General features: G+C 39.8%; 1 protein-coding gene across 1 annotated transcript in view; it reads left to right on the top strand.

The window, feature by feature from the left end:
• PRKN (parkin RBR E3 ubiquitin protein ligase) overlaps positions 1-19,961 on the top strand; it is a 1,301,937-nt gene that overhangs the window by 731,818 nt on the left and 550,158 nt on the right. The window contains exon 6 of the mRNA XM_028103346.2: positions 5,277-5,392. Within this exon, the coding sequence (XP_027959147.1) occupies positions 5,277-5,392 (116 nt within the window). The remainder of the gene's footprint in view (positions 1-5,276; positions 5,393-19,961) is intronic.

The following is a 19,961-nucleotide window of genomic DNA, read 5'->3' on the forward strand; positions in this document are numbered from 1 at the left end:
AGAATCCCCGGCCCTTCCCCTCTCTGTGTGGTGTATTGGGCTGTTGGGCTGGCCATGGCAAACACCAGCTCCCAGATTCCCTCTCCTTGCTTCAGGCTGGCTTTGCCCAGGGGAGGCCTGGTGGGAGCTGGGAGTTCAGAGAGAAGGCAGAAGCCAGGGTGTTTTTTGCTTTCTCTTCAAGAACCATTTCTGGGGGCGCCGGGAGGCTAAGTCAGTTAAGCATCTGCCTTTGGCTCAGGTCCAGGGTCCTGGGATCGAGCCCTGCAGGGAGCCTCCTTCTCTGTCTCCCTCTGCCGTTCCCCCCGCTTATGCTCTCTCACATGCGCTCTCTCTGTGTGTGTGTGTGTGTCAAATAAATAAATGAAGCCATTTAAAAAAACTTTTTTTTTAAAGAAGCATTTCTGGCAGTGGCAGCCTCTCTCTCCTCCTCCCAGCTTCCAGCAATTAGCCACCTCCTCCCTCTGTCCTCCCACAGAGCCCCAGTGCTGCTGATCTCAGGGCACCTTCCTACACTGTGGTGCTTCCACCACCTTTGTAACTTGATCTCAGCATTAAATTCCTGCAGCTGAGCTTCCCCGGCATGGGCCGTGTTTCCCTAACTTGACTCTGACCCATGCACATGGCCAGTTTCTTGTTCAGTACAAACCACAGATTTATTGCAACCTTCTAGTGGAAACTGTGTGACCCTTTTATTTTATCAAGAGAAAGATGTGCTTCCTTTGGGGCATATTAACTGAGAAAGATTTGGAGACTAACTCAAATTTAACGCTTTGTAAAGACAAACACAATATTTTATTTGGGAAACATGATGGTGAAGCAGTATCTGTAAACACCATTAACTTTGGGAAGTTCAATGAAAGCTGCTAGAAGGTTCATGAACAAAAAAGAAGACCGGTCTCATTGCTGTTTCTTCAGATTTGTGTAACTAGCTTGTGGTTGGGATATGTGAGGCTTTCCGGACAATAGTTGTCAGAAATTTGGAACACATTAATTTGTGTTTGGAGTTGACTAATTAGCTTCCAATCCTATAAGTTCTTATACAACTGGGTTCTTGGCATGAATTTATTTTCAGATTTTGCTGCCTTATTTATTCGTTTCCATACCTACTGTTATTTCCTTCTTTGTGAGAGACACTGGTCTGAGTCAGAAGTCAGGTGGCAGAGTGGAGTGAAGAGGAGGGTGACTTCTGGGAATGCCACCAACAGCTGAAATGTTCACAGGTCTTCCCTTGGTGTATACTTTTGGTTTTTATGGGTCAGGCCTCTATAGTTTAAAATGAAAGACAGGTGAGTTATGATAAAATATAATTCAGTAAGAGCAGAGGGAAAGAATCATAGCCTTGTCTATAGAAATGGTAAAAACGTGAGTATGTTTCCATGAACTTAAAGAATATAACTCTGCTGGATAGTGGAAAACACTTATATAGCATTTAACATGGTTGCAATATAAAGCCAAGCTCATTTTCAAAGTCTTAGTCTGGGTCCATTTATTAAATAGTTTATACTGTCATTGAAAAAAATAAAAACTGGCCAATTACTGTCATACCTTTTAACTCTATACCTAATTAATTATGGCTTCCCAGAATTGAGTATATGGATCCAAATGAAAAGAGCCAGCCCATGGGAACTATAGTTCCTGGGTAGGTAGAAGAATTCATTTAATTTTATAGGACTTGTTTTTGTTTTGGTTTGGTTTGGTTTGTGTCTCTATTTTTGTAGCTGATTTATCTTGAGCTAGCATTAGTAAAAGATGGGATGTGCCCCTAAGAGAATCTTTCTTCACCCACATTTAAGGGAGCTAGGATTCCTTTCACTAGGATTGACAGATGTCCTACCCAAGGTAGAGTTTTTTTTAAAGGTTTTCTGTTTTGCTCTGCTTTATTGTTTGTGTATTTTGCATGCAGAATGGAAATATCAAAAGACTACCAACATCTTAGCCCACTGATGGCATAGGACAGGAAATGACCGGATCACACCAGTGATTAGTCAGAAAAGGTGTCACTTCTATAGGGAGACAGTTCTCCAGGATTCTCTTGCATTTCTGCACATTGTGAGGGAGGCGCCTACTACCCTCTTGTTCTGGATGATCTTTTCAAGGAGGTCGCAGAGAGATCTGCTTATTATCCATTATAGTGAAGACAGTATTGCCCTTCAGGGCAAAAGGAAGGTTTGCTTGAAGCTCCTTGTTAAAGATCTGGGTTCCCTAAGCTCAGGGTCCTCCCCTGTATGTAGTTCAGAACCACTTACTTGTAGCACCTTGTTTTTCATCCGCTTCAGCCCATAGTTGTTGGGGAGCAGGGGAACTGACATGGTCATCATGTCCATACCTTTTTCTGCCTGAGCTCCGAGCCCCGCAGTTCTTTGTCTCTGACCCAGGAGTCTTGTGTCTTCGCCAGCAACCGCAAGACTGTGGCATGCTAACGTGTGAGCCTGCACACAGGGTGACGTCTCAGACCCTCCGCCGGTCTTGCCAATTACTCTAGCACTACAGAAGAACCTCCTTTCTTAAAAATTGGTGGGGAAAGTGTTGAAATTCACTGATGGGACATTAATTTTAATATACAGAGTTGATAATTTGTATTTTAGTTTTATCAGCCCATGTGAAATACTGGAATTTTCCGAATATCTGTAACTTTTTATACTATTATCTATAAACATCCATTTCCCCCCAGTAAAAAGGATTTGGGCTTTTATCTGGCTGGATTTTATCTGGTATTTGAACAGTTTGTGATTTGTTAGCTGAACATCTACCGGCAGTTTTTTGCAAGCTAAGAAAAAACAGAAATACTATCTATTTATCTGCTTGTGAAATACCTTCTCAATAGCCCCGCCAGCTCAGCTGTTTTGGAGGACTTACTTTGTGTTACAAGTGGGATTTCTTCCACATCTGCAGAAAACAGTCACAGCCACTAGCTCAGTGTATTTCATAAGGGTCCGTCCTGTCCTCCACGCTTTTTGTTTTGGCAGTCAGGAATTGCTCTAAATCTTTTTCTTAACATCCTTGAACTGGCCTTTGAAGGATTTGTAACATTTCAAAAGGTCGTATGAAGAGGGTAGCATTCTCTGGTAAAAAAAAAAAAGAGAGAAGAAAGCCATCAGTACGATTTCCATGCCACTCCAGGGAAAGACCTGGGCTCATAGCTACGACGCCTGGACACACCTAAACAGGCGTTCATCAGAAGCACCGGCCACCCTGTCTATTACAGTGAGACTGTTGGCACACCCTCATCTGGGGGGCTGGGGACTGCAGGAGGATGACTTGTATGCCACTTGCTGCAGGCAGGAGTGGCTCCGGCTAACAGGTATACCATCTGGGGTTGGTAGGACACTTGCAAATAAGGACACCCTGGGCTCCAAACAGCTGGCTTGGGGACACTTCTCTGTACAGTGGCACACTTCAGATGTTTGGAGAGTAACACCTGTTACCTGAGACATGGCATCATTTTCAGATGTGACAAGCAGAGGTGTGTTACAGCTGTTGTCTTCGGAGAGAATAAACAGTTACTCTCTATACCACCAATATCAGTATAACTTGATGAGTCTCAAATGTGTGGTTCCCAGAGTAGTAGTAAAAACATCACCTGCCAACATGGCAGAAATGCAAATCATGGGCCCTACTTCGGTACTACTGAATTAGAAAACTCTGGTGTGGGGCCCAGCAACGTCTAGCGTAACAACCCCCACCCTCCACCAGGTGATTCTGGTGCAACGGGTGTTTGAGAGCCACAGGTGTTACTCATTGTATCTCAGGTCAGAGGAGAATGAGGTTAGTTGGGTTATAAGTTGGGAAAGAATAAATGAAGGGTGGTGCTGTCAAATGTATAAAGGGATAATGGTAGAATTTGTTGAATAAACCTACTGATTTTTTCATTTAAGAAAATATATCTAATGCCTCTTCTCTGAGGGGCACTGTTAAGATACAGATATGAATAAGGGATTCCATAATACTTCAGAGTCTATATCAGGGGTGGACCATTAATGATGGCCTGTGGACAAAAATCCCATTTTCCAAATGTTTTTATGAATAAAGTTGTATTAGGACACAGTCATAGGTGTCCATCTGCATGTTGTCTGTGGGTGCTCTCAGACTACCATGCAGATTGAAAAGCTCAACAAGGACCCACAAAGTCCCACAAAGTCAAAAACATTTAATATCTGGAGCTGTAATAAAAGGTCGAGTCTAGCGTTTCAAGGGGAACTACTGTCCATATTCCAGGTAGTTATACTCGAATGGAGGTGTGGTGTGCAAGTGCTCTTCCGTTGTCCAGTGATAAACTTGTGTTGGATTTTTGCCGCAGCAGAGAACTTCACTTCATGGATGTGGTTATTGTGGAAGGTGTAAAGACTGTCAGGCAAGAGGTAGAGCAATTACTGTGCCGAGCACCTTAATGTACCAAGGGTAAAGGGGTGTGTGAACAAATGGAGAAATAACAAGGGAAAGAAATGAAGAAAAATAAAAAGAAGATTTGGGTTGAGAAGGGAGAATATAAGCAATCAAAAGAATGTGACCTACGTGAAAAGCCAAGTGTGCAGGACAAGGCTGGCGAAGCCAATTAAGGAGACAAGTACAGGTGTAGAACATTCCCTGCTGCTTAGCGTGGGGGGGCATGGTCCGAGTCTCCCAGGGAATTCTGGGACCCTCTACAGAGGCCGAAAATGGTTGGGGAAGTGTCTGAGGAGAGTCACACTCTGCTACTGTGTAAGTCTCCGTGTTCGAACATGCTTATTCGTAGGAGTGTTCCCTCGATTCTTTACTCCGTATCACATCCTTGCTGTTAACTGACCGATTGTGTAGCGGGCCATGGAAAAAGCCCTGGGTTTCCCCTTAGAAAGTCTGGTTACTTCCTGCCTTCACCTCTGATTGTTTGACTTTGGACAAATCATTTCATGGCTCAGTGTCTCCCTTTCCTCATTTGTGAGATACTGTTTCAGGCTTCCTCCTGCACTGACATTGTGCTATTCTACTAGACTCACTTATCATGGAAGGACATCGCTAAACCAGAGTCACAGAGCATTTCCCCAGCTCCAGAGCTGAAAGAGCAAAGGAAGATGAACAGAGACACTTGGACCCTCCTAACAAGGGGATTGCAGACTAGTTTGGCATGAGGGTATTAGTTTCCCTCCAAAGATTTGATGTGGACTTACTTCTAACTCATACCTACTAATAGATTCCCTCTCTTGGCCAAAGAGATTGTTCACTGTGAAAATGTTTGGAGATGGGAAATGGCCAGCTGAGCTCCATGCCTGAGATTTCTCACAGAGTTCTCATTCTTTTAGGAATTTTTCTTTAAATGTGGAGCACACCCAACCTCTGACAAGGAAACGTCAGTAGCTTTGAACCTGATTACGACAAACAGTCGAGACATCACCTGCATAACGTGTACCGACGTCAGGTAAGGCTCGGAAATACCGTCACCCTCCACAGGTTGCTTTCCCAGTGGTGGCCTCTCGTGGGAACCTCCTCAGTGGTTTCTCTTTCTTGAGGAGTGTCTGCTTTGCTTCGACGCCATTCATGCAATGTGAGTGTATTTCAGTATGATCAAATTATTTAAAATGCCAAATCTTTAGTGTGGTCCATGGTCAAAGCTTCGATGCCGTTCACCCAATATGGGTATATTTCACTATAATCAAACTTTTTAAAGTGCCAAATCCTTAATGTGGTCAGTGGCCAAATAGTATGCTAAAGATATAAGTGAGATAACTTGTGTCTAAAAGTAGTGTGATCTTAAAAAAATAAGTGTTAGGAATGCCATAACAATTTATGAGCACTATTCATTCTTGGAATATATGATCCATAACATTTTATTTTTAAGCCATCTCTACACCCGACATGGGGCTCGAGCTCACAATTCCAAGACTGAGAGTCACATGCTCTGCTGACTGAGCCAGCCGGTGCCCCAACATTTTATTAAAATGTCTTTTCCACACACTTCAGTTCTCCCATATAACTTGCCCAGTGTTTATAGTGGGGCCTCACATATATTCATACACCCAAAATAAAAGCATATAGCTAGTTTGGGACCCGGCTATGTCTAATCTCAGTAGAGGAAAGAAAATGTGGAGACACTGTGTTACGAAAACCAGGGATAAGGACTAGATTTGAATTTCAGGTCGGGAGGCAAAGACCAAGTAGAAAAACCCAAGCCTCTTGGATCTTCAGAGTTGGTGGCTGAGAGTAGAACTCCTTACTTTATTCAGATGAACAGAAAATAGCTTTATTCCACATTCTCTGAGGTTGGCTAGAAGCTCAAATTGCAATAGAGGGATCCTAGCCCTGATATCAAGAAGAGCTTTTAGTAAAATGCCAAAGTGAATTGATGAATAAAGTCAAAGAATCTTCCTTGTTCCAGACTTTTAAACAAAGACAGATAAATACGCTCAGCATTTCAGTGTTGTGTCTCTTTGGTCTTGGGAGAGTGTTAGGTGGCCTTTTAAAGTTACCTTAAGCTCTGTGATTTAGTGGTTAGTGGGTATTATTAACACTCCTAACATAACACTTGTATCCTTTAATAAATTTAAATAAAAATATTGACAAATAGAAGCCTAAAATCCTTAACAGCATCTGTTAGACAAATTTGTATCCAAGGGATTAAAAATGAGGCTTTTTTTTTTTTTTTTTTTTTGCTGCTGCTGCCTTTTTAAGTTCCTGCTGTGATAGGGAACACCACAAATTTGCCTAAAATGCAGCTTTCCAATATACCCCCATAAGGTGAATGATTGCAACGGGCTAATGTTTTCAATTCGCAAGAACAGTTGATTTGTCTGGTATATCAGGAAGGGAGCTGGGGAGTCCTAAAACTGAGAGCTCAACTGCTCTGCAAGCACTGAGGAATTAAAATCACGTCTCAGTCTTTCATAGGAGAAAGGAGTTTTTCTCTAAGTCAGAATGCAGCCTGCCAGCCAATATTTAAAAACCTTCCATTAGAGTTGGTAAAGATGGCATTAAGATATGTAGTATTGATCGTACTATCTTACCCCGAGCATTGCTCTCCATGCTTCCTGCTGCAAGGCTATAGCCTTCATATTAGTAACTCACAACATCCACCCAGAGAAACAAGCCACTTCCCAGATGCACAGGGAGATGATTGCTGGAAAAGTAATATTGTCTGTTGCAATAAAATTTTTCGTCTATTTTGAGGGGATTTTATAAATAGAAGTTACTGTATTCAATTAGATTTAAGTGTGTGTGTGGAACCAACCACTTGACTGAATGAGGTCCCTTCGTATATAAGGGAGCAGAGGAATAGTCTGTGTGTAAAATAAAGGAAGAAGCCCTCTCCTCTTACAGTGAAGGATTCATACATAGGGATTTCATAAAAACCTGCATGAAGACACACCAATACTTTATGTTGTACTTTGCTGATTGTTGTGGTTTCTTTTTTTTTTCCTGCAAATGCTTTCTTTTCTAATTTAGAAGTGATTCACTCACAAAAAAACTAAAAAAAAAAAAAAAAACAGAAGGATGTTTTTACCCTCATGGTTAGTAAGATTTTGGTTTAATTCTTTCCAACATCTTGAGTTTGCCTAAGTATTTGCATGTATACATGGTGGGGGGCAGGTGCAAAATGTAATCATATTGTATAGGTAGTTTTGTATCTGGCTTTTTCCACTTCGCATTGCATCATGAGAAATTTCCCCTGCTATGATATATCCTATGAAAACAAGTTTTGTTTTTTTTGTTGTTTTAAATAGGTACCTAAGATTTCAACATTTGGGAATACTCTAATCATTTCCCTATTGCTGGTGATTTGAATTATTTCTAATTAAAAATATTAAATTAAGTAACCCTTATATCTATATCCCTTTCCAAAAATCATCGACTGCTTGTTTCGAATCTAAGAATAGTGTCATAGAAATGGTAACAGAAGGTCAGTGTTAATGGACATGTTTAAGGTTCTGGATGCGTATCGCCAAGTTTATTTCCATTTTAGACCATGATTGCCTATCAGAGGGCTCCTGACTGCATCTTTTCCAGTATTATGTTCATAGTTTTAGTTTTTGATTATTTGCTGAAGGAGATTACTTTTGTCATTAATATCTGTTGTTGTTTTTTTTTTTTATTGGCAAGTTCGAGCATTTCTAACTTATTTGCATTTTCTTTTTTCTTTTTTTTTTGGTTCATTTGCATTTTCTGTTGTGAGAGAAAAATGCAGAACTTTCTCAGTATGAAAGCTTTAGGAAGAATCTGAAAAAAAAAAAAAGATTGACTCTGCAGTTACTTTCTCATTCACTTAAATATCTGTCCTTTATTCATATAAGGTTTTCTGACCTGTGAATATATGTTTCAATGTATTTCTTTGGTTTGGATTTTGAAATATCACATCTTCCTGGAGATAAATCAAGTTATTTAATTACAGAATTGAAAATACAAATTGGGGGTATCTATTTATATTTTATGTTTGTTTTATTTATTTTTGTATGTACCCTAATCATCCATCATTAGTCAAATTAGCCATCATTAACTGCATAATAGATTAAAACCAGAGGATTAATTTCAATTGCACTTGTTGGTCACTGGCATATGGGAAAGTGATTGACTTTTGCATATTAACCTGGTATCCTGCAAGCTTGCTGTTACTGCTTATTATTTCAGGAATTAATCTGTGGCTTTTTTCAGGTTACCTGCATAGATTATTACGTCATCTGTGAACATGCGCAGTTTCATGTCTTCCTTCCCTATCTGTATCCCTTTATTTCTTTTTCTTGCCTGTTTGCATTAGCAAAGCCATCCGGTGTGATGTTGAAAAGGAGTGGTCCAGAAAGGACCCACTTGCCTTGTACCTGATCTTATTGGGAAAGCTTCAGGTTTCTTTCCTAGTTTTCTGATAGTTTTTATCATGAATGGGGGTGTTGGATTTTGTCGATACCTTTTTCTGTGTCTACTGATATTATCATGTGAAATTTCTCTTAGTCTGGTGTTTAGCCTGTTTTAGTCTATGATGGATTATATTAATTTATTTTTGAGTGTTGAATCAGCTCCTCATCCATGGGTTCAATCCCTCTTGACTATTGTATATAATTCTTTTGAAGCTTTTCTGTATTTGATTCGCAAATATTTTGTTGAGGATATTTGCATCTATGCTCATGAGAGGTATGGGTCTGTAGTTTTCTTGTATTGCCTTTGTCTGGTTTTAGCATTAAGGTAATTTTGGCCTCATAGAATGAGTTAGGAAGGGGCACCTGGGTGGCTCAGCCAGTTAAGCGTCTGCCTTTGGCTCAGGTCATGATCCCAGGGTCCGGGGATCGAGTCCCGCATCGGGCTCCCTGCTCCGCGGGAAGCCTGCTTCTCTCTCTCCCTCTGCCTGCCTCTCTGCCTACTTGTTCTCTCTCTCTCTATGTCAAATAAATAAATAAAATCTTAAAAAAAAAAAAAAGAATGAGTTAGGAAGTATTCATTCTGTTTCTCTCCTCTAAAAGAGATTGTAGAAAATTGGTTGCAAGGTAGAAATTTTATTTATTGTTGTGCTTTACAAACATACAACTTTGTATACAAAGAGATTAATATATCTTTCATCTACGTTCTTAATAAGTGTCTAATAACATATTCAAGGGTCTCCAGCACCACTAAGCTAACTTTTTGACTTTAGGAAAAAAATATAATCTCTTAGGCCTTCAGGTTCCTTATCAAGTCTGAGAATTGCAGTAGGTCATCTATAAGGCTCTGGCTGGTTTTAAAAGCTTGCAAGAGGTAGGAACAGTGCTTGTTCACAGCTTATAAATCGATTGTATCATTTGAGAAAACACTTGTTTGTGGTCCTGCCTGCTGACAAATGCAGAAATAAAAGATGAGGTTTTCAGTGACGCTTGTTTCCACAGCCCACATTTGTGGTTGTAATATGTAAAGGTCTATGTGTCTAACATAGATGTGTTATTCATTTCCAGATATTAGGCTTAACATTTTATTCAGGTATGTGGTTTGTGTCCTTCGAGTTTACCTTGTATATAAAATATTTTCCCCTCTCTTGGGGCACTTGGGGGGCTCAGTCAGCTAAGCATCAGCCTTCGGCTCAGGTCACGATCCCGAGGTCCTGGGATCCGGCTCCCTGCTCAGCGGGGAGTCTGCCTCTGCCCCTCCCCCTGCTCTTGCACATGCTCTTTCTCTCTCTCTCTCTCTCTGTCAAACAAATAAAATAAAAATAAAAATAATAAAATATTTAACCCTCTCTTAGAGAAGTGAGCTATTTGAGAACCACAGCAGCCTGAGGTTTTACCTGAACCAGCAGATTCCCATCTGCCATCCAGCCACGTGGTTCCCTCCACCCATAGTAGTGAGTTGATCTGCAGCCACTCAGGGTTATCAGCTGATAGTCTTACGTTTATGAACGAAAAGTAGTGAATTGAACAAAAAGAAAAAAAACCCAAAAAACAACCAAAAACTTGAGCCAAGAACAGAAAGTACAGCACTTGAAGGCAGAACGGCGATATTGTTATGTATTTCCTTTTTTTTTTCCAAGTTTTTATTTAAATTCTGATTAGTGAACATACAGTGTAATATTAGTTTCAGGTGTAGAATTTAGTGATTCATCACTTACATCATAATTTTGTTACGTATTTCCAGTAGAAATTCCATCAGAAAGGCTCAGAACACTCCTGGATAGCTCAGTTCGACTTAGGAGTGGCAGTACTTTGCCGTACGAAAATGACAGGGCCAATGGCATGGTGAGATTTGTGTGCTTTCCCTGACCAGTATGTGTATCTTGCAACGTACCCTGCCTGGGAGAAAACAGTATTTCTGCTTCTTGAATCTTACTTTGCAATATTATCCTTAGAATTTAAAATGTAAAATTTGAAAATTACAAAACAGAGAAATTATTAGCATGATACCATTTGTCAAAAAGAAAGAACTCATCCCCACCCTTCTGCTTTGCTCCTTCTGAGGCTGCCTAGTGAATTCCTGCACTTTTTTCCACCTTTATCCGCTGTTCTTCAGTTTACAAAGCTGAAGACAAACTAAAAGAAATAACCATGTTTGCACAGCCAAGATTTAACTTTCCAGAAACAGGTTTTAAATCTCAGCTCCTAGTAGGACATTAAATCTAAGAACTGGTACTACCTTATAATTTTCCTCAACTCTTCCAATGAAGACTTATGTTTTTGATGTCATTGTTGTTTGATATAAATGTATTTTTATAATTTTCTTGCTTTCAAATTTGTCTTAAAATTCATTCAGCCTATTGAAGTAATGCTGCCTTGGGATTGCAGACTTAAAAGATTTACTTGGGTTTGGAGATTAGTAAAGATTTATCTCAAAGTCCATTTGTAGTTGCTCTTGGTATCCAGGGGGAGAGTGATTTAACTATCATTTGGCAGTATTTTAGTATGCATTCATTCATTCATTTAACAGAGATTTTAAAAAATGGGGATCTTAGTTACTTTCCTTTGAATACATGTGTTATGTCTTAGGCTTCTCCTCTCAATTCACACTTTAATTTTAGTTATATTTGGCATTTATGCTGTGATTTAGAATTAATATACAAGTTCTTTTTCTGTCCAATTTCAAGACATTGCTTAACAGTTATATTTTATCAACTTAACTGTTTCTTGACATTTTGGCATTAGATGGGAACTGATGGTTTTATACATTCATCGGGGTCTGAAGAGCATCTTCAGAGACTCCAGATATAGCCACATATAATTTAACTGAAATCTTTAACATGGCCTCTTTCAGTAAATGGCTTTAGTTCTGTAATGGAAGAAGTGTTGGATTTTGTGTGTGTGTGCGTCATAGCACTAGAGACCTGCTTTGTGCTGACAGATCTATGTATTTCTGTTATTAGAGAAATAGCTTGTATACTCTAGGTAATGTAACATGCCGGGAACAAAAGATAGTTTCATATAAGTAGGGGAGAATCTCAGAGCGTCTGTTTTACATAGCATTACAGAGAGAGGTAAATCAGAATAGCACATTTATATCATAATAAACAGAAGTCTGTTACAGAGTAGCATGGAATATCTTTTACCTTTTTAAGATGAAACAGGGAACTTCAAAGATATGTCTTCTAGTTTGAAGCAGGCTACTTCACACTGTGCCCCAGACCTCATGGGAGTTAGCTCTTTCTGCGTATGCTGGGAGTGATTTCTTTCCTGAAAGAGTGTGTGTGGCACACTCTTGAGAGAGAACTGCTATAAACCCTTCCAGGATGGAGAGTTCTTCCTATGGGTGAAGTCTCTCATACAAGAAATTACATTGGCTCTTTGAAATGAAAAGGAAGGTAGTGCTTAATTACCTATAATTCTTTCACTAAATTTATTTCAAATCATTCAAATATCTGTCTTAAAGATGAAGAAATTGAGGCTAGGACATTGTAAAAATTACATCTGGTCACACCCCAAGGAGGGAGTTGAATCAGCCTGTACTGAGGTCCCTGGGGTTGGTGCCGTCTCTCATCACACCTGACCCCCTGCAGGTCTGGGTTTCCTCTGTGGAGTAAAAGGCAGGGCTGTCTGCTGGGGCTGGAAGGTAACTTTGCATATGAAAAGGAAAATACTAGCAGTAAAGTGAGATACAAAGACGGCTGGAAGACCAGTAAGAGCTGAACCATCCGAGCTCTGTACAAGCCCATCTGCCTTCTGGGGTGCACGCACCACAAGGACAGGGTCCAGGCGTGGCCGATGCACAGACATGCTGTTGCTGCATGTCCCCACGAGCCTTTGCATCAAAGAGATTTCAATGTTTACCGATTTGAATTAAAGTAAATCTGCTTTCATGCAGAGCAGCAAACAGAAAGCAAGTTCTTTTCCTATGGAACACTTTCCTTTTAGAAAACCCCTTCTGTAAGAGTGCACATATCATGATGAGCACGGAGTGAGGTATACAAGTGTGGAATCACTGTATTGTACACCTGTAACTAATACAACACCCTAGTAATTATTCTGGAATTTAGAAATCAAACAAATAAACAAATGGGGGGGAAAAAAAACCTTCTGAATTTAATAGAATTTTCCAAAACTGAATGAAACAACTTAATCAGAAATCAATGGAGGGTTTTACAGTGTTAGTAGGAGTAAGGGGAAAAGTCAAATTTTGAAGTCCAACCTTAGGATATAGATTTCTCAGCTGTATCGTTTGGGGTCAGTTGCTTATGAAAACAGAAGAAATAGTTTATCAACACTGATACTTTGAAATATGAGCCGTGTCAGTTTTAATGTCAGTCAGTGACCTTCATTTCTCCTGCAGTGAACCCTGTAGATTTCAACTGCAATGGTCTGCATCGGCAGGGTGTCCTGGAGACGTTATAGATGCTTGTGCATGAAATTCATATGCCTCACCTTTCCATTTAACTGTTCCTGCGGGTGCACACCAGCCCCCGCTGACACTAGTAGGACAATATTGCAAATCCTCTTGGACCACTTTTGTATCCATTAAGGTCAACTGCGCATGTTGTAAACATCTGGATTTTAAGCAGTTCATTTTCTGATGGTGGAGGTTAGGAAGCAGCCGTCTCCATAAAGCATCCAAGTGGCTTTGCCTAGAACTTCGTTGACAGCCACACGTTATTTTTAAGGTCCATTTTCATTGGAAATAAATAATCACATAGTTTTTAATTAGCAATATTTTACTTAGAAAAATGTAAGTGGCTTGTTCATTTGTTTTTAGTTTTTTTTTTTTTAGATTTTAATTTATTTATTTGAGAGAGAAAGAGAGAACATGAGCAGGGGGGAGGGGCAGAGGGAGAGAGAGAGATTGAGAAGCAGGCTCCCTGATGAGCAGGAAGCCCAGACATGGGGCTCAATCCCAGGACCTGGAGATCATGACCTGAGCCAAAGGCAGACGCCCAACTGACTGAGTCACCCAGGCTCCCCTTGTTCATTTGTTTTTAGTTGCAATTTTGTCTTTGTAATTAGCAGTTGGTTATAAATTTGGTGAGAGCAAGAGATTATTTCCACTGCAAATTATTTGTGCTGATTTCATACCCTTGGGAAATTTCTACCGGCTAGGACATGCTTAGTGGTAAGCAGTGACATGACCTACCTTTCCCTCTGCAAACGCCATTGACATAGCTATTTATTCCCATTGACCTGTAGAAATAAGTATTTGCAGATTTGCCCCTTGTTGCTTCCACAGCTTGTAGAGTTAGTTACAACCAAACAAGCAATAATCTCAGTAACCTGGAGTGCAATCAGAGTTATTTATTGAAGTAAGGGTCACGACCTTTTGTTTCTGTTTTTTGTTAATTTGGCAAATTTCACGTCAAAGAAAGCATGGCCTCAATTCCTCTATCTGCAGCATGCTGGAAAAGAAGTCTCCAGGGTTTCTAGATCCAGATACACAGTTCCACAGCACTGAGGGCTTCTCCGCATACGGGTGTGACAGTCCTCACACCGTCACGTGCACACGTTAGTGTGTGGAAATGGTGTCCTCCAACACCGGTATCATGGGCAAAGCGAATTCATGCGGGCGTCTGCCATCCTCAGCACCTCCTCTAACATTAGGGAGGACTGAAAAGTCAACCTGTTCACTCACTAGGTATTTGCGGAGCTCATCTATGACTCAAGTTAACTGTTCTAGGTGCTTCCAGCTGATGGGACGCGGGGCAAACAGATGGCAGCTGTCTATGCTGGCAGTGAGTGGTGTGGTGGAAAAGGGCTGGCTCAGGCAGGGCAGAGTTTGATAACACCCGAGGACTTTCTCAGTGTGTCATTCCTACGAATCAGGGACCCCAACTTCTTTTTTTTTAGGCCATGTCTTTCCAAAGATTCTTTTAACTTGGTTGAGACAGCATTAAAAAGAAAAAATACATGGAATAATTTGTGTGAGTTTAAGCCAGGCATGCACTAATTGGCCTACTCCCTCTTCTTTTACACTCGGTCCGCTCGCCGCTGACATTGTCTGCTGCCACACCTTCTTCCTACCTGTTACCCAGGAAATGACCAGACCTTAACTCCCAAAGCCAAACTCTGACACCTGGTGCTGCCCTTGTCAGTCTCCAGATCCAGTTCCTTCTCCCGGGCTGAATGAAAGTGTTCTTTGTGGTATTTTCTGACTGTGTAGGATTGTTTTCATATATGCTCAGGCCAGACCCATATGCACACCAAGATAATCGGACCTAATTATATATTCCACGAGGCTAGGACTGCCCAGGACAGCGGAGGTTCAACAACGGGTAACAGTTTCTACTGCTCTGTTGATATTTGTTAGATATTTTGCATGTATATTGATCACTTAGCCTCTCTGAGATAAATGTTATGCCCATTGTACAAATAAGAAAAATAAAGTACAAAGAGGGTATCTTACTTGCCCAGAGAGGGTCACATTGCTCTTAAAATGGAGAGAAAGCATGGATCTGTATTTGTGTTTGTTCCACAATGATACTGACAGCAAAATCCCTGCCCCTAGTTAGCGACCATACTGTGTGGCCTTGGGAATATGTTCGTTGCCTCAAAAGAAAGAAAAAAAAAAAAAAAAGATCATTAATTGTGGGAAAAGAGAGATTGTAGCTAGAAGATAGGAATGGGCTGAGGAGGGGTGATTTCAAATAGAAGTTAAATGTTGAAGGAGTATTTGCAGAGTTGTGGCTATTGGTTTATTTGGGATTAACGGCACCAACTAATACGCAGGCAGCAAATGAGGGGTATGAGGGATAACTCTAGTCTGGGGTTTCTGTGAGGGTGATTCCTTCCCTCCAGAGAAGGCATTGTTTGGGCCCCTACTGCTTAACAGGAGAGGCTATGATCAGGTTCCTAGGGCTGTGGAGCGTAGAGGAGCTCCCTGGGACAAATAGTTGGGGAGGCTTCAGTGGCAGCAACTGTGATGGGGAGCCGAGGAGGACGTGGTACCTGCTCTGGAGCACAAGAAAACCCAGAGCAACTGAGCAGCCCACACGCTCTGTGGCCCCCCAGCGGGAGGGTGATTCCTCGCTGGGGGCGGAGCCCTGCTCACTAAGATGTCATCTGAGGTCCTCCAGGAGAGATGTCCAGGATTAAGGGCACAGGGAAGAGCATGTCCTGGATGACAAGTGGTGGTATCTCTCAACCAGTCTTCATCTTTGTTCCCTCTGAATATCTCTGCTCCATTTAATCATCTGATTGCTGTCTTTTGTGTATTCCTCCCTGCAGAAGTATTTTGCTTAGCTGTCCTGCCTTTAGTTTGTCTTAGGAAAATTATAAGTATTTTTCCAGATATAAAATGATATTTTTAAGCCATGTGCCCATATTCAGATCCATATATATATATATATATATGGTCACTTGGTTGTAATTAAGTGGAATCACAGAGATGGGAGAAAAGACTGTTTGTTAATACTTCTGGATAAAGTGGTTTAATGTTGATGTTTAAAAGTGAACCTTGACTTCTTATCTCATATCATACATTAAAGTTAGTATCAAGTGGAATTATGGATGTAAATATAGACATTGAAACAAGAAAGCCTCTAGAATATAAAATAGTGTAAAGTCTTTGTGACTCTAAAGTAGAGGAAGATTTCTTATACAGGGTAAAAAAAATCAATTATAAGGGAAAAGTTTGATAAATTCATCTACATTAAAATGTAGAACTTATCAAAAGGCACTTTAAAGGAGTGAATAGACAAGCCACAGAGTGGGCAATTTTGCAACACATGTAAGTGATCAAGGGCTCAGAATGTGTAAGGAACTTCTACACATTGATAAGAAAGACAACACGATAGAAAAATGGACAAAATACTTTGATAGAAAAAAGAGATTATCCAAATGATTTATAAACATTCGAAAGTGGGAAATGCAAATTAAAACTGCTGTGTGTTACTATGATGTACCCAAACAACAGAATACCTAAAATCTAAGAGACTGACAAGCCCAGGTTCTGATAAGGATATGAAGCAGCTGCAACTCCCATATACTACTATGGGCTCATAAACTGATGCAGCCATTCTAGAAAATTGATTGGCAGTACGTCCTTGAAGATGAATGTACACTTGTCATATGACCCAGTGATTCCACTTGTAGGTATAGACCAATCAGAAATGCATACTTATGTTCATCAGAAACACATGTAAGGACTATTCATAGCAGCATCATTAATGATAGCTAAAAACTTGACATAAACCAAGTGTCAATCAATGACATCATGTGGTATGAACATAAAAGACCATACAGTGATGAAAATGAATTGAACTACATGTAACTATGAGCATCATGTTGAGAAAAAAAGCTGGACACTAAACTCCACTAAACTCTTCCCTTTCTTTGTCTCTATGATTTTTCTCTCTCCCCCTTTTCCTCCATTAGTTGTGCCTTTATGATGATGACCGTCCCTAACCCCTGCATTCCTTATTATTCTTAGAATACTATCGATCTGTCTCCAACACTATGTACTCAGTATTTTGTTCAAAATGTATTGTTGCGTTACTTTCTTTTTAAAAAATTTAGAAATACAGTTTCGTGTAGTCTTCTTCAAAGCTGTAGTGTGACTAAAGCATTTGAAATTGTTACCACCTCCAATTAATATTTCTCTGTAGACCGTAATGTTTTTGAGAACAATCTCCCTCTACTAGGAGTAAGCTTAGAGATTTTGATTGAGACTATTCTCAATTCTAACTTTTTAAAAAAAATGAATAAATATTACTGGCAGAATAAATATTACTATTAGCCCAAGTATTATCTTTTCCTTTACTCAAAGAACCTTTCTTTGACAAACATTTTTTTTATAAAACAGAACTTGCCAAATAAGTTATTTTTATTTGTGTTTTGAAAGCTCTACCACATTTAGATGCAGCAAAATAAGAAGCTTTTCTCAAATTCACTTCTTTATGATAGAAATATAAATTTATCTGATTAAAAGTAGGAGTTGTATGAAAGAACTCTTCCCACAAGTTGAAGTATCCCAAGAGTTCAATTATAGACTCCAGAATGGAAACCTTTTGTATCATTTCTTCTTTACTTTTGTAGGGCTTAGTTTAAATGTCTTCTCACAAACTGTTTTTAGTGATTTATATCTACTTTAAGCTTCAAAAGATGGAAGATTTAGGGTACTCCATTAATTAAATACTTTAAAGTTTGCAAACTGATTTTATTTATTTTTTATTTTTTATTTTTTTAAAGATTTTATTTATTTACTTGACAGAGACAGACACAGCGAAAGAGGGAACACAAGCAGGGGGAGCGGCAGGCAGAGGGAGAAGCAGGCTTCCTGCTGATCAGGGAGCCCGATGTGAGGCTCGATCCCAGGACCCTGGGACCATGACCTGAGCTGAAGGCGGATGCTTAATGACTGAGCCACCCAGGTGCCCCTAACCCTGATAACTTTCTTAACTTTGAAGTCTTCTCTGTCTGAAATTAACATAGCGACTTCAGCTTTCTTTTGATTCCTTAAAGTTTGCAAACTGATTTTAAATAAAATACAAACAAATTTAGAAGGTTCTTGTAAAGTAGTTAATACTATTGTAGTGTAGGGAAGGAGAAAAACATTTTCCCTCTATCCTTCTAGTTTCTCCAGCTGGGATACTGATGAAAGACAGACTAACAAGAGAAAAACAGACAGAAGCTCATTAACATGTGCATCACACATACACATGGGGGTATCCGGAGATGAGTACCTCAAAGGTGTGGGTAGAACTTGGGCTCATCTAGCTTCTTAACAAAAGAACAATAAATTTGTAGAGACATGCCAAGACAAAGGAAAAGGAATTTAACTTCTACAGCAGCAAATTGTGGGACGGTAAATATACGGGGGACTAATGGAAGATAAGGGCTCATTCCTGAAACTTGTCATGTAGATTCTTCTGGTTCTGTCTGTGGGCTGATAAGAGTCCAGTGATTAACTTCTGTCCTTCCTGATGGGGGGTTACTGGGGAAGAGGGGGACCTTCACAAATTTATGTCCTGCTTTTAGGCAAATAGGGGAAGGGGAAGAGCTTTTCTTATATGTCCTTCTGCTCAGTTGCCTTCAGCTCAAAATAATCCTTATGACAGTGTGGCATATTTTGGCCTATTTTAGCACCTTTCAGTAGGATATTTGTAGTCTTTTTTAAGGCTGAAGTTTTCCTAAAAATGTGATTGATGATGGGAAGGAAAGAGAGACAGTGCATACTGCCACCCCGAAGAGGGATTTTTTTTTTTTTCAATCCAACATCAGTTTTGTCACAACTCTGTTGTTCAGTTACTCCATGTAAAAATATTTGTAAATTTTGGCAGCTATAGTTTCTGCTTTGATTGGTGGAATATCACAGTTTGTTTGACACAGTTATGAGTAATATGCACACCACAATTAATTCAAGCATGTTCCACAAGTTCCTAAATTTAGTAAGGACATTGTTTTCAACCATGATGTTATATTCCATCAAAATATATATTCATACTGTCATTTTAAAAACGAGGAATATATTCAATGTTGAACTTTCAAACCGAATTACAGTAGAATTCACAATAATGTCAAATATTTTGCCATCAAGAGCATAAACTTCCAGAAGCTTTACTTTGAGTCAGTGAATTACATGAAAAGAATAATTGGACAATTTTTGGAATTAATAGATTTTCCATTTTCATCGTATGGTGGGGGCACTAATAGGAGACTATTCAATTTAACTCTTCATGAAGTTCTGCTAAGCAAACTAACACTAACAGCTATCACTTACCTTTTTGTACATGCACAAGAAAACCTGGAATCAAAACTGAGCAAATTAATTTAGAGCAGTCAGTTGATCTAAATGAAAAGCCACACTTCACTGAGTAATATGCAAATGTACCTTCTGAGCTGCCTCTGTAAAATCAAGCACAGCATTCTTAAAATAACCATGGACTTTGTGGTAGACTCTGATGCTACTGCAGCAGGCTTGTGTCTCCGGTCTTACTCTGGTGGCTGATATTTTAAAAGTCCCTCTGGTAGATGAAAAATGTGGGGTAACCCCTATGCAACTTGTATATTCATCATGAACTTTCTTGAGAAATAGAATTCTGTACTGTAATATTGTGGTTTATAATAAGTATATATTTGGTCTTTGTCCATTCAGAGCTTCTAAAACCGTTGGAATTTCCCAAGTGATTAGAG

The sequence above is a fragment of the Eumetopias jubatus genome, unplaced genomic scaffold (genome assembly GCF_037043125.1).
Source record: "Eumetopias jubatus isolate StellerSeaLion01/CBP00866 unplaced genomic scaffold, mEumJub1_p1.0 scaffold_6, whole genome shotgun sequence".
Taxonomy (NCBI): Eukaryota; Metazoa; Chordata; class Mammalia; order Carnivora; family Otariidae; genus Eumetopias; species Eumetopias jubatus.